General features: G+C 38.4%; 1 protein-coding gene across 1 annotated transcript in view; it reads right to left on the reverse strand.

The window, feature by feature from the left end:
• Positions 1 to 2,165: 2,165 nt before the first annotated feature.
• The window catches only part of KLF8 (Kruppel like factor 8), a 122,987-nt gene continuing 109,979 nt past the window's right edge, over positions 2,166 to 15,173 (reverse strand). The window contains exon 5 of the mRNA XM_032398254.1: positions 2,166 to 2,347. Within this exon, the coding sequence (XP_032254145.1) occupies positions 2,166 to 2,347 (182 nt within the window). The remainder of the gene's footprint in view (positions 2,348 to 15,173) is intronic.

Raw genomic sequence — 15,173 nt, forward strand, 5'->3', positions numbered from 1 at the left:
ATAATGTTGCTATAAACTATTGTAGATATTGTTGTAGATAATGTTGCTATAAACATCAGTGTACCTGTATCCCACTGAATTAGTAATTCCTAGATATTTCTTAGTGTTTTATCAATTAGTTTATAGTGTGGAACTTGCACACCAGAAGTCAGGGGAAAGCCTATATCAAAATAACAATAATATTAAAAATCCACATGTCATTTTGAAAAATACACAGCCCTTGAATTTATGAGGGTTTGTGGTCTGGAAAGACACTGTAAGTTGAAATGAGGTAAATCACATCTGAGATATTATAGAAAGTGTTTGAATAGAAAAAATTGTGTGCCTAATGTTATGTATCAATGACCATAAGCACATTTTATTTACTATTTAATCAACCGTAAATGATATACTGTGAGTGGTCTAAAGTTTTCTGAAGCATAACATATAAAATTGGAGAAATACTGCAACAAATCATGTAAAATTTTCTTTAATTTAGTTTTATAATGTGACCTGGGAGAATGGGTGTGCAGATCTATAAGGCCTCAATGAAATATCTGGGGAAAGAATCCGACCCATATTTGTCTCATCTGTAAAATATGAATGATGGGTAGGACAAAGTCATTAATAAGATCCCTTCTTGGTGTTAGAATTTCTCGATTTAGTCAGAATGGATGATCTTGGGAGGTAGCAACCTAAAGTATTCATGCAGGGATTGGTTGAATATCTGCCAAGGAAAAGGGGTTCAATATGAAGACAAACTTTAGAAGAGAGTCTGAATTTAAAACTAAGTGATGCAAAGCCCTCCCTGACCCCAGGTAGAGGAAGTATGCCATGTGGAGGTAGATCTGAGGTCCAGGGCCTGGAACAGGTTTTATGTCTCAGAAACTGTTATGAAACAGTCCAATTGGGTAACCAAATGTGTATATTATGTAACCTGAGATAATGGCTAATGAAATGGTTAAGTGTTCATAGCACTTGCAGAACATCAAATGGCTTTTTGTGTCAGTTCTCCCTAAAATCCTTTTATATTTTATTTGAAATACAGGAATTCGTGCTAATAATGCCATGGAATGAACACATTTTTTTTTTCTTCCAACCCCTCACCTCTGTATAACATGGCCCCAGTGTGTGATTTCTCATCATGCAACATGCTCATAACAGTTGCTTTATATAAACAAAAGAATAAACAGTACAGTGCAACCCTTCAAGACACTGTCTCAACAGGCTGCCATTTGAATGAGGTCTGTGATTACAGCACTTTTGATATCTTATCCAAATGAAAGTCTCCCTCTATTTGTTTTCAGAATGGTCCTGGTTTTGCTTGTTCTTATCCCTATCCAACATATTGGAACACTTTTTTCCCTACTCGCATGTCACTGTGTGCTTTGAATATTTGTTCAAATTCAACCTAATAGAGAAGGCAACTGTGCAGCCAAATCTTTATCCTGAAGGAGGAGGAAGAAGAAGAGGAGAAGAAGTAGAAGTAGAGGATCATTTCATACCTTTTGATGGACTTGAGAAGAAGCACCAGCACTGTCTGAAAACTAAACTATAAGAACAAGTAGGATTGGATTTACAAAACTTTTGTTTGGTAAGGGACTCAGCTTATTCACTGAGAATGTGCCCTATATTCAGGACTCACATCCCTATAAATCTTACCAACCAACTAAATTATTATGCCTTTTTCTTTTTTAGGAACTTAAAAAAAATAGTCATTTTAAGACACTACCAGCCACTTTTAAGTACTGATTTAAAAAAAAAAAAAAAGGATAAGAATTCTAGAAAATAAGAGAAAAAAAATGGAATGAGAAGCAGTGTATGTTTGGTCACAGCCTTGAGTTTGATTCCTGTTTTGTTTTTGTAAAGATATGTCTTATCTCAGAGCAAAAGTTGGGTGGGAGAGTGGTGGGCAACTATGGGTGCTGCACTGGAATTCAACCCATAGGAGGCTGTAAAAACTGGAGACTGGACAGTGGAGAGGTGAAAGTGGATTATGAAGAACACCCATGAGAGACCTTCTATCTTTTCCTACAGTCTCATCAACCTGGTTTAGTGAGCTGCTCCTACTCAATTCCCAAGGCAAGCTGAAGTCAAAGAGGAAAAGATGGTTATGATCTCATTGAGCATGCATGCACATGCACAAAAAAAGACCAGTGCAGCTCTTCTAGTGCAGACTATGCTGCTCACATGGTGTCATGGCGCCTGCGGTGCAGGGATAGGTGGTCAGAGCGAGAAAAGCTACGGTTGCAGTCTGTGCACCGGAAGGGCTTGATGCCTGTGTGCTTGCGAAAATGGCGGGTAAGTTCATCTGAACGAGCAAATTTCCAGGAGCAGCCATCCCAGGTACATTTATAAGGCTTCTCTCCTAAAAAGGGGAATATGACAAAATGAAGGGAGTCAGAGAAGAGATGTTTGGATACTGGAAAGAGAACAGAGTATATAACCCTTTATCAAGGCTTCGGTCAAAACTTGTGGCAATCACTTAGAAGAAATGCTCTCTACCCTTACAGAAATACTAAAGAGAAGCCAAGATGGCAGAGTGGAAACCATGTAGGTGCTGGCTGAAACAGGCCTTTGCTTGACTTCTGGCTCTACTACATACTAGCTGTGTGACCTTAAATAAGTCACTTCTCCCTGGTCCAATCTGTTTTCTCATCTCTAAAGGGGGATAAAAATACCTCAAAGGATGTTTGAAACATTTTTTTTAATCACAATAAGCAATAAAACTTGGATCCAAACCCAGGTTTCTGACACTTTCCACTATACCACATTATAGTAACCATTACCTTTTCTAATAGCTCCTAATAAATACTCAAAAATAAAACCATACACACAGAGAGAATGTGATTCACTAGAATGGGCCTACCACTAAGGCTACAGGCCTTCTGTGTAAGGTCAGACACTCAAGGGTATGGAATGGAGTTAGAAGAAGTTCATCAAACTTTTTGAAATAGCTCTATGCTTGGTATCTTTAGGTCACATTGGGTTTATATATGAAATATGTCTGCTCCAGATAGAAAGCTAAATGAAAAGAAAAGTAATATAAAAAACATTAACACAGTATGACCCCATTATGTTGTATAGATCATACACCACATATGTATGTACTCAGAATAAAGGCAATATCAATATACTTAAGTACAAATTATGAGAAATGATTAACAGTGAATGAATATATGGAAAGTGAGGATGAGAGTAGTAGGAAAATAACTTCCTTTTTCCCCACCTTTCTGTATTGTTTGAATGTTTTAAAAATCATGCTGTTGTATCTTATAATAAAAATTTTAAAATAGGCACAGGGAGATTGATGGTTGGAAGTTGGTGATGAAGTAGGAGGACCTTAGGTTCACCTTGTCCCATGAATGCAACTAGATAACTATCAAATCATCCTAAATACTCTAGAAATTGACCTGAAGACTGGCAGAACAAAGTCCATAACTAAAGGTAGAGAAGAGGCCACACTGAAGAATGTAAGAAGTGAAAAGAGAGTTTGGGAGAGAAACTGATTGTGGCTGCTGTAGTAGAGAGGGATCCATGGCTATGGAGAAAGGCAAGAGTCAAGCTAACACACAGGGGAACACACAGAGAAAAAAAATCCCCACAGCAGTTGGCTTGGAAAGCAAGAGGGGTTGAATTTCATGAGCTTGCAACCAGCAGGGCTTAAAACCTGGAGTTTTAAATGTCAGTGGGCTTTGATGGGATAGAACCTGGAGGGCACTGGGGCTGCTCCTAGAGAGAGGGCAGGCAAACAACCAATGGACATACAACATGGAAACAGCAACTGGAAGAGTGCTTAGGGCACAGAGTAGGGAGGTTATTCACTCATCTCAGAGCCTATCCCAGAGTGGTAGTGTTTATGGAGAGATCCCTCTGGGAACAAAGGAAGTGGCTGTGCCATTTTTTTCCCCTGCCCCTCAGCATAAGCACAAGACCACCTGTGGGAACCAGCACAGTGCTTACACTCCCTACTTAACCAGCTTGCACCAAGCCCCACCACCCCATGCTCTGGTGGAACCACCCTTCTCAGTCTAGCTTGCCTCAGTCCCAGCACAGTGGACTCCTCCCCCAGAAGACTGCCTCAAAACCCTACTTACATTGTGTCTCCCATCTCATGAGTTTTGCAAAGACTTGGTTCCAGCAGCAGTGGTGACAGGTCTCATTTCACAAACAGTCCAGAGCACAGCTAGTTAAAAAGCACCACATTCAGGCCATGGACCAAACATTCCCCACAACAGGTAAGAGAGCTTCTACAGACAACTGGCCTGAAGGATAAAGTGGCCAGGACAAACAACAGAGCACACACAGCACACAATGGAGACACTCTGGAAAGTGTGAGGACCTGGGGAACAGGGGACACCACAGAAGAGGGCACTACAGTACCTGTTCTTCATAAGGCCATTACCCTCAAGAACAGGAGGCATAGCTGACTTTCCTAACACAGAGAAACAGACACAGAGACATAGACAAAATGAGAAGATAGAGAAATTTATCCCAAATGAAAGAACAGGAAAAGGCCACAGCCAGAGATCTAAGCAAAACAGGTATAAGCAGCATGCCTGATAGAGAATTTAAAGTAATGATCATAAGGATATTCACTGGGCTTAATAAAAGAGTGGAACACATGAGTGAGACCCATAACACAAAGAACAGAGAGAAGGAATAACACAGCAGAGATAAAAGGCTCAATACATGAAATGAGAAGCACACTTGATGGAATGAACAGCAGGCTGGAAGAAGCAGAGGAACAAAATAGTGACCTAGAATACAGAGTAATGGAAAGTAATCAAGCTGAACAAAAGAGAGCAAAAGGAATTATGCAAAATGAGAATAGACATAGAGAACTTAGTGACTACCTCATTCATATAATAGGAGTTCCCAGAAGAAGAAGAGAAAGAAAGGGGCAGAAAATTTTTTTGAAGAAATAACAGCTGAAAAATTCCCTAATCTGGGGAAGGAAACAGATATCCAGATCAAGGTGGCACAGGGAACTCCCATCAAAATTGATAAAGGCAGACCCACACCAAGACAAATAGTAATTAAATTAGCAAAATTTAGTTATAAAGAAACACTTTTAAAGCAGCGAAACAAAAGAAGACAGTAAGTGTCAAGGGAAAACCCATAAGGCTCGCAGAAGATTTTTCAACAGAATCTTTGCAAGTCAGAAGGCATGATATATTCAAACTGCTGATGGGAAAAATCTGCAGACAAAGACACTATATCCAGGAAGGGACAAGGACACTATATCCAGGAAGGCTATCATTTAGAATAGAAAGAGAGATAAAGAGTTTCCCAGACAAAAACTAAAGAAGTTCCTGACCACTAAACTAACCCTGCAAGAGATATTAAAAGGGATAATTTGAGTGGAAAGGAGAGACCCAAAGTGACAGCCTGAAGGTAAGAAATACAAAAGCAATAACAATGAATATTTTTGTAAAAATGAGCCAACAAACTGACAAAATAAACGGATGTAAAATATGATAACAGGTACCTAAAATGGGGAGGAAAGTAGTGAAAAATGGGTTCAAACTTAAATGACAATCAACTTAATATAGACTACTATATGCAGAAGATGCTATACACAAACCTAATGGTAACCATATATCAAGACCCAATGATAAGTTGGGGAAAGATAGCAGTGGAGTAGGACGACTCTAGGCTCACCTCATCCCATGAACACAACCAGATAACTATTGAATCATCCTAAATATCTAGAAATAGACCTGAAGACTGACTTTTATCGTGGAGAAAAACTCCACAAATAAAGGGAGAGAAGAGGCCACATCAAAGAAGGTAGGAAGTGTGGAGACATGGTTTAGGGGAGAAAGGATCCCAGGGGCTGTGGAGGGGAGGTACCATAGTTTCAGAGAGGGTGAGAGAGAGAGAGGCGCACACAGGGGAACATACAAGAGTGTTTCTCAAAGACACTGTCTTGGAAAAGGAGAGGGGCTGCAATTCATGAGTTCTTGCAATAGTGGAGCTTAAAGCATGGAGTTTTAAAGGACAGCAGGCTTGAATGGTATAGAACCCAGAAGGCACTGCACTGTTCCAGGAGAGTAGGCAGGCAAATAACCCAGAGAGAGCATGAAAACAGTGATCTGAAGAGTGCCTGAAGCACATGGGGAGGAGATAATTCACTTTTCTTGGAGTATGTCCCTGAGGCAGCATTCTCGGAGACATCTCTGGGAAAAAGGTGTTGGCTGATGCCATTTCCCTCCTTTGCCCCTCAGCATAAACAGAACAACCTGCGGGAAGCAGTGCAGTACCAACACTGGCCGCCTAACTTGCATACACCAGGCCTCACACTCCTACACTTTGGTGGGACAGCCCTTCAAAGTCATGCTTGCCTGAAAGCCAGTGCAGCGAACCCCCACCCACCCAGAACACCTGCACAAACCCCTGCCCACACCATGTTTCCTAACCAGAGATCTCTGCATGGCCTCAGTTCTGGTGGAAGTGGTGACAGGTCTCATTTCATAAGCAGACCAGAGCATACCAAGTTAAAACTCACCAGATTCAGGCCAGGGACCAAACGTTTTTCCACAGTAGGCAAGAAGAGCCTGTACAGACAATTGACCTGAAGGATAGAGCAGCCAAAACTCAACAGCAGAATACACGCAACACACACCAGACACTCCTGAAGTGCCAGGCCCTGGGCATTACACGACCTCTACATATTTTGAGAAACAGGAAACATAACTGGCTTTTCTAACACAGGAAAGACAGAAGCATTAGATAAAATGCAAAGACAGAGGAATTTATTTCAAATGAAGGAACAAGTTGAGGCCACAGGCAGAGATCTAGGTGAAACAGATATAAGTAATATGCCTGATGGAGAATTTACAGCAACAATCATAAGGATACACACTGAGCTTGAGAAAAGTATACAAGACATCAGTGAGACCCTCTACCACAGAGATAAAAGACTTAAAGAATCAATCAGAGATGAAATGTGCAATGAAATTAGATATAAACATGATGCAAGGGAGAAAAGACTGGAAGAAGTAGTGGAACGAAATATAAACCTAAAATACAAAGTAATGGAAAGTAATTAAGCTGACCAAAAGAGTGAAGGAAGAATTATGCAACATGGGAATAGACATAGGGAAGTCAGTGACTCCATCAGACATTTGTATTATAAGGAGTTAATTTTTTAAATTTTCTTTTTTTTTCCTTTTTACTATTTTTATAATTTTTCTTTTTCCTTTTTTCAGCCAACACCTTATCAATCCCTTTTTAAAAAATCTTTTTTATTTTTCATTTTTAGAGTCATATTCTATCTCTTCATTGTAGTTAACCTTATTTTTGGTATATATATATATATAAGTTGTTCTCTCTTTAAAATTTTGGGATACAGTTTCTTCTAACAGACCAACATATACCCTAAATCGCTAGTGTATGTCTTTGTTCTAGTCTCTTGCTTGATCACATAGTCTCCCATTTTTTTCTTTAATTTCTCTTCTTCCTTTTTTCAACCAACTTATCAATTCCTTTTATAAAAACTTTTGTAATTTTCATCTTTACAGTCATATTCCATCCCTTCATCATATTTACCCTTATTTTTGTACATATACAAGCTTTTCTTTCTTTAAAATATTGGGAGGCAGTTTCTTCTAACAGACCAAAATACACCCAAAATCTAGTGTGTGGCACTGATCTATGCACCAGCCTGATCATATCTGATCACATTCTTTTTTTGTTCTCTTTCTTTTTCTTTTTTCTTTCTTTCCCTTTCTTTTCCCCTGGTTTCAGGTCTCTTCTGATTTGTTCAGTGTATATTTTTCTGGGGTCGTTGTTACCCTGTTAGCATTTTGTTCTCTCATTCATCTATTCTCCTATGGACAAAATGACAAGACAGAAAAAATCACCTCAAAAAAAAGAACAAGAGGCAGTACCAACTGCTAGGGACCTAATCAATACGTACATTAGTAAGATGTCAGAACTAGAGTTCAGAATGACGATTATAAAGATACTAGCTGGGCTTAAAAAAGCATGGAAGATACTAAAGAAACCCTTTCTGGAGAAATAAAAGAACTAAAATCTAACCAAGTTGAAATAAAAAAGGGTATTAATGAGGTGCAATCAAAAATGGAGGCTCTAATTGCTAGGATAAATGAGGGAGAAGAGAGAATTAGTGATATAGAAGACCAAATGATGGAGAATAAAGAAGCTGCAAAAAAGAGAGATAAACAACTACTGGATCACGAGGACAGAATTCGAGAGATAAGTGATACCATAAGACGAAATAATATTATAATAATTGGGATCCCAGAAGAAGAAGAAAGAGAGAGGGGGGCAGAAGGTATATTGGAGCAAATTATAGCACAGAACTTCCCTAATTTCAGGAAAGAAACAGGCATCAAAATCCAGGAGGCACAGAGAACCCCCCTCAAAATCAATAAAAATAGGAAAACACCCTGACATCTAATAGTAAAACTTACGAGTCTCAGAGACAAAGAGAAAATCCTGAAAGCAGCTCGGGACAAGAAGTCTATAACCTACAATGGTAGAAACATTAGATTGACAACAGACCTATCCACAGAGATGTGGCAGGCCAGAAAAGAGTGGCATGATATATTTAGAGCAGTAAATGAGAAAAATATGCAGCGAAGAATATTATATCCAGCTAGGCTGTCATTGAAAATAGAAGGAGAGATAAAAAGCTTCCAGGACAAACAAAAACTAAAAGAATTTGCAAACACAAAACCAGCCTTACAAGACCCCTTAGAGAAAGGGGTCCTCTAAGCAAAGAAAGAACCTAAAAGTAACATAGACCAGAAAGGAACACAGACAATATACAGTAACAGTCAACTTACAGGCAATACAATGGCACTAAATTCATATCTTTCAATAGTTACCCTGAATATAAATGGGCTAAATGCCCCAATCAGAAGACATGGGCTATCAGACTGGATTAAAAAACAAGACCCATCGATACGCTGTCTGCAAGAGACTTGTTTTAGACCCAAACACACCTCCAGATTGAAAGTGAGGGGGTGGAAAACCATTTACCATGCTAATGGACACCAAAAGAAAGCTGGGGTAGCAATACTTATATCAGAACAATTAGATTTTAAACCAAAGACTATATAAGAGATGAGGAAGGACACTATATCTTACTTAAAGGGTCTCTCCAACAAGAAGATCTAACAATTGTAAATATCTATGCACCTAACATGGGAGCAGCCAATTATATAAATCAATCAATAACAAAATCAAAGAAACACATCGACAACAATACAATAATAGTGGGGGACTTTAACACCCCCCTCACTGAAATGGACAGATCATCTAAGCAAAAGATCAACAAGGAAATAAAGACTTTAAATGACACACTGGACCAAATGGACTTCACAGACATATTCAGAACATTCCATCCCAAAGCAACAGAATACACATTCTTCTCTAGTGCCCATGGAACATTCTCCAGAATCGATCACATCCTAGGTCACAAATCAGGTCTCAACTGGTACCAAATGGTTGGGATCATTCCCTGCATATTTTCAGACCACAATGCTTTGAAACTAGAACTGAGTCACAAGAGGAAAGTCGGAAAGAACTCAAATACATGGAGGCCAAAGAGCATCCTGCTAAAGAATGAATGGGACAACCAGGAAATTAAAGAAGAATTTAAAAAATTGATGGAAACCAATGAAAATGAAAACACAACTATTCAAAATCTTTGGGATGCAGCAAAGGCAGTCCTAAGAGAAAAGTATATAGCAATACAAGCTTTTCTCAAGAAACAAGAAAGCTCTCAAATATACAACCTAACCCTACACCTAAAGGAGCTGGAGAAAGAAGAGCAAATAAAGCCTAAACCCAGCAGGAGAAGAGAAATAATAAGGATCAGAGCAGAAATCCATGAAGTAGAAACCAAAAGAACAGTAGAACAGATCAACAAAACTAGCAGCTGCTTCTTTGAAAGAATTAATAAGATTGATAAACCCCTGGCCAGACTTATCAAAAAGAAAAGAGAAAGGAGCCAAATAAATAAAATCATGAATGAAAGAGGAGAGATCACAACCAACATCAAAGATATACAAACAATTATAAGAATATATTATGAGCAACTATATGCCAGCAAATTAGATAATCTGGAAGAAATGGATACATTCCTAGAGACGTATCACCTACCAAAACTGAACCAGGAAGAAATAGAAAACCTGAACAGACCTATAACCACTAAGGAAATTGAAGCAGTCATCAAAAATCTCCCAACAAACAAGATCCCAGGGCCAGATGGCTTCCCAGGGGAATTCTGTCAAACATTTAAAGAAGAATTAATACCTATTCTTCTGAAACTCTTCCAAAAAATAAAAATGGAAGGGAAACTTCCAAACTCGTTTTATGAGGCCACCATTACCTTGATCCCAAAATCAGACAAAGACCCCATCAAAAAAGGAGAGTTACAGACCAATATCCCTGATGAGCATGGATGCAAAAATTCTCAGCAAAATACTATCCAATAGGATCCAACAGTACATGAAAAGGATTATTCACCACGACCAAGTGGGATTTATTCCTGGGCTGCAAGGTTGGTTCAACATCGGCAAATCAATCAATGTGATACAATACATTAATAAGAGAAAGAACAAGAATCATATGATCCTCTCAATAGATGCAGAAAAAACATTTGACAAAGTTCAGCATCCTTTCTTGATTAAAACTCTTCAGAGTGTAGGCATAGAGAGTACATACATCAATATCATAAAAGCCATCTATGAAAAACCCACAGCGAATATCATTCTCAATGGGGAAAAACTGAGAGCTTTCCCCCTAAGGTCAGGAACACGGCAGGGATGTCCACTATCACCACTGCTATTCAACATAGTACTAGAAGTCCTAGCCACAGCAATCAGACAACAAAAAGAAGTAAAAGGCATCTGAATCGGCAAAGAAGTGAAACTCTCACTCTTTGCAGATGATTTGATACTTTATGTGGAAAACCCAAGACTCTACCCCAAAACTGCTAGAACTCATACAGGAATTCAGTAAAGTGGCAGGAGATAAAATCAATGCATAAATCAGTTGCATTTATATACACCAGTAACAACACAGAAGAAACAGAAATTAAGGAGTTGATCCCATCTACAATTGCACCCCAAACCATAAGATACCTAGGAAAAAAATCTAACCAAAGAGGCAAAGAATCCGTAGTCAGAAAACTATAAAATGCTCATGAAAGAAATTGAGGACGACACAAAGAAATGGAAAAACATTCCATGCTCATGGATTGGAAGAACAAATATTGTGAAAATGTCTATGCTACCTAGAGCAATCTACACATTTAATGCAATCCCTATCAAAATACCATTAACTGTTTTCAAAGAAATGTAACAAATAATTCTAAAATTTATATGGAACCAGAAAAGACCCCAGATAGCCACAGGAATGTTGAAAAAGAAAAGCAAAGCTGGTGGCATCACAATTCTGGACTTCAAGCTCTATTACAAAGGTGTAATCATCAAGACAGTATGGTACTGGCACAAAAACAGACACATAGATCAATGGAACAGAATAGAGAGCCCAGAAATGGACCCTCAACTCTATGGTCAACTAATCTTTGACAAAGCAGTAAAGAATGTCCAATGGAAAAAAGACAGTCTCTTCAACAAATGGTGTTGGGAGAATTGGATAGCCACATACAGAAGAATGAAACTAGACCATTTCCCTACACCATGCACAAAAATAGACTCAAAATGGGGTTCCTGGGTGGCTCAGTCGTTAAGCTTCTGACTTCGGCTCAGGTCATGATCCCAGGGTCCTGGGATCGAGTCCTGCATCGGGCTCCCTGCTGGGCAGGAATCCTGCTTCTCCCTCTCCCACTCCCCCTGCTTGTGTTCCTGCTCTCACTCTCTCTTTCTCTGTCAAATAAATAAATAAAAAATCTTAAAAAAAATAGACTCAAAATGGATGAAAGACCTAAATGTGAGACAGGAGTCCATCAAAATCCTAAAGGAGAGCACAGGCAGCAACCTCTTTGACCTCAGCCACAGCAACTTCTTCCTAGAACATCGCAAAAGGCGACGAAAGCGAGGGCAAAAATGAACTATTGGGACTTCATCAAGATAAAAAGCTTCTGCACAGCAAATGAAATAGTCAAGAAAACCAAAAGACAACCGACAGAATGGGAGAAGATATTTGCAAATGACATATCAGATAAAGGGCTAGTATCCAAAATCTATAAAGAACTTCTTAAACTCAATAGCCAGAGAACATATAATCCAATCAAGAAATGGTCAGAAGACATGAACAGACATTTCTGCAAAGAAGACATCCAAATGTCCAACAGACACATGGAAAAGTGCTCAACATCACTCAGCATCAGGGAAATCCAAATCAAAATCTCAATGAGATACCACCTCACACCAGTCAGAATGGCTAAAGTGAACAAGTCAGGAAATGATCGATGTTGGCAAGGATGCGGAGAAAGGGGAACCCTCCTACACTGTTGGTGGGAATGCAAGCTGGTGCAGCCACTCTGGAAAACAGTATGGATGTTCCTCAAAAAGTTGAAAATAGAGCTACCCTATGACCCAGCAATTGCACTCCTGGGTATTTACCCCAAAGATACAAATGTAGTGATCTGAAGGGGTACGTGCACCCCAATGTTTATAGCAGCGATGTCCACAATAGTTAAACTATAGAAAGAGCCAAGATGTCCATCAACAGATGAATGGATAAAGAAGATGTGGTATATATGTATACAATGGGATATTATGTAGCCATCAAAAAAAAAAAAAAAAAACAACAACCCAGAAATCTTGCCATTTGCAATGACGTGGATGGAATTAGAGGGTATTATGCCACGCGAAATAAGTCAATCAGAGAAAGACATGTATCATGTGATCTCACTGATATGAGGAATTTGTAATCTCAGGAAACAAACAGGGTTGATGGAGTGGTGGCAGGTGGGTGGGATTGGGTGGCTGGGTGATAGACATTGGCGAGGGTATGTGCTATGGTGAGCGCTGTGAATTGTGTAAGATTGATGAATCACAGACATGTACCTCTGAAACAAATAATATATTATATGTCAAAAAAAAAGAGAAGATAGTAGGAATGGAAAAATGAAAGGGGGGAAGTCGCAGGGGGAGAAAAACCATGAGAGACTATGGGCTCTGAGAAACAAACTGAAGGTTCTAGAGAGGAGGGGTGTGGGGGGATGGGTTAGCCTGGTGATGGGTATTAAAGAGGGCACGTATTGAATGGAGCCCTGGGTGTTATACGCAAACAATGAATCATGGAACACTACATCAAAAACTAATGATGTGATGTATGGTGATTAACATTACATTATAAAATTTAAAAAAAAGAAAGCATCAGAGAAAATATTCAGAAACAATGTCAAAGGAAGTAATAAAATAGCACTAAATACATATCTATCAATAATTACTTTGAACGTCAATGGAATAAATGTTCCAATCAAAGACATAGGATGTCAGAATGAATAAAAAGAACAAGACCCATCTATATGCTGCTTACAAGAGACTCATTTTTGGCCTAAGGACACCTGCAGATTCAAAGTGAGGGGACAGAGAAACATTTTTCTTACAAATGAGGGTCAAAAGAAAGCCAGAGTAGCAACACTTATATCAGACAAATTAGATTTAAAACAAAGCCTGTAACAAGAGACAAAGAAGACAATAAATACAATCAAATAGAGTAAATCAAACAGAAGGTATAAAAGTGGAAATATGTATGTACCCAATATGGGAGCACCCAATATATAAAACAGTTAATGACAAACATAAAAGAACTAATTGACAATAATGCAATAATCGTTTTTATCACCCCTCTTATATCAATGGGCATATCAAATAAACAGAAAATCAATGAGGAATCAATGGCTTTGAATGACACACTGGACCAGGTGGCCTTAACAGATACGTTCAGAACATTTCTTTCTAAAACAGAAGAATACACATTCTTTTGACGCACACAGGGAACATTCTGTGGAATAGATTACACATTAGGTTATACAACAGGCCTCAACAAATACAAAAAGACTGAAATCATACCATGGACCTTTTCCAACCACAACTGTATGAAACTAAAGGTAAGTCATAAAAAAATCTGGAAAGACCGTGAGGTGTCTGGGTATCTCAGTCAGTTAAGCGTCTGCCTTTGGCTCAAGTCATGATCCCAGGGTCCTTGGATCAAGCCCCATGTTGGGATCCCTGCTCAGCAAGGAGTCTGCTCGTCCCTCTTCCTCTGCCCCTTCCCCCCACTCTCTCAAATAAGTAAATAAAATCTTTAAAAAATCTGGAAAGACCAAAACTACAAGAAGGTTACACAACATTCTACTAAAGAATGAATGGGTCAACCAGAAAATAAAAGAAATTTAAAAAATACAGGGAAGCAAATAAAAATGAAAACACAACACTCCCAAAATTGGGGATGTAGCAAAAGTGGTCCAAGAGGGAAATATATAGCAATACATGCCTATCTCAAGAAGAAAAAAAATCTCCAACAACCTAACCCCACACCTAAAAAAAGCCAGAAAAAGAACAACAAAGCTTAAAGGCAGTAGAAGGAACAAAATAATAAAGATTAGAGCAGAAACAATAAAGTTTTAGTTTTTTTGAAGTTTAGTTTTTTAGAAACTAAAAAGAAACCATTAGAAGAGATAAAACAAAGAGGTGGGTCTTTGAAAAAAAATAATGAAATTGATAAACCCTTAGCCATAGTTATCAAAAAGAAAAGGAAAAGGATGCACATAAATAAAATCACAAAATAGAGAAGAGAAATAACAATCTATATCACAGAAATACAAGCCATTATAAGAGAATATTATGAAAAACTACATGCCAACAATTTGGACAACCTGAAAGAAATGGATAAATTTCTAGAAACACATAAACTACCAAAACTGAAACAGGAAGAAATAAAAAACTTGAGCAGCCTAATAACCAGGAAAGAAAATGAATCAGTAATAAAATATATATATATAACTCAGCCATAAAAATAAATGAAATCTTTCCATTTGCAATGACATGGATGGAGCTAGAGAGTATTATGCTAAGCAAAATAAGTCTGTCAGAGAAAGACAAATACCAAATGATTTCATTCATATGTGGAATTTATGAAACAAATGAGTAAAGGGGGGAAAAAGAGAGAGAGGCAAACCAAAAAACAAGACTCTTAATTATAAAGAACAAACTGATGTTACCAGAGGGGAGGTGGGGTTG

Source organism: Phoca vitulina, unplaced genomic scaffold (assembly GCF_004348235.1).
Source record: "Phoca vitulina isolate PV1807 unplaced genomic scaffold, GSC_HSeal_1.0 scaffold114, whole genome shotgun sequence".
Classification (NCBI taxonomy): Eukaryota; Metazoa; Chordata; class Mammalia; order Carnivora; family Phocidae; genus Phoca; species Phoca vitulina.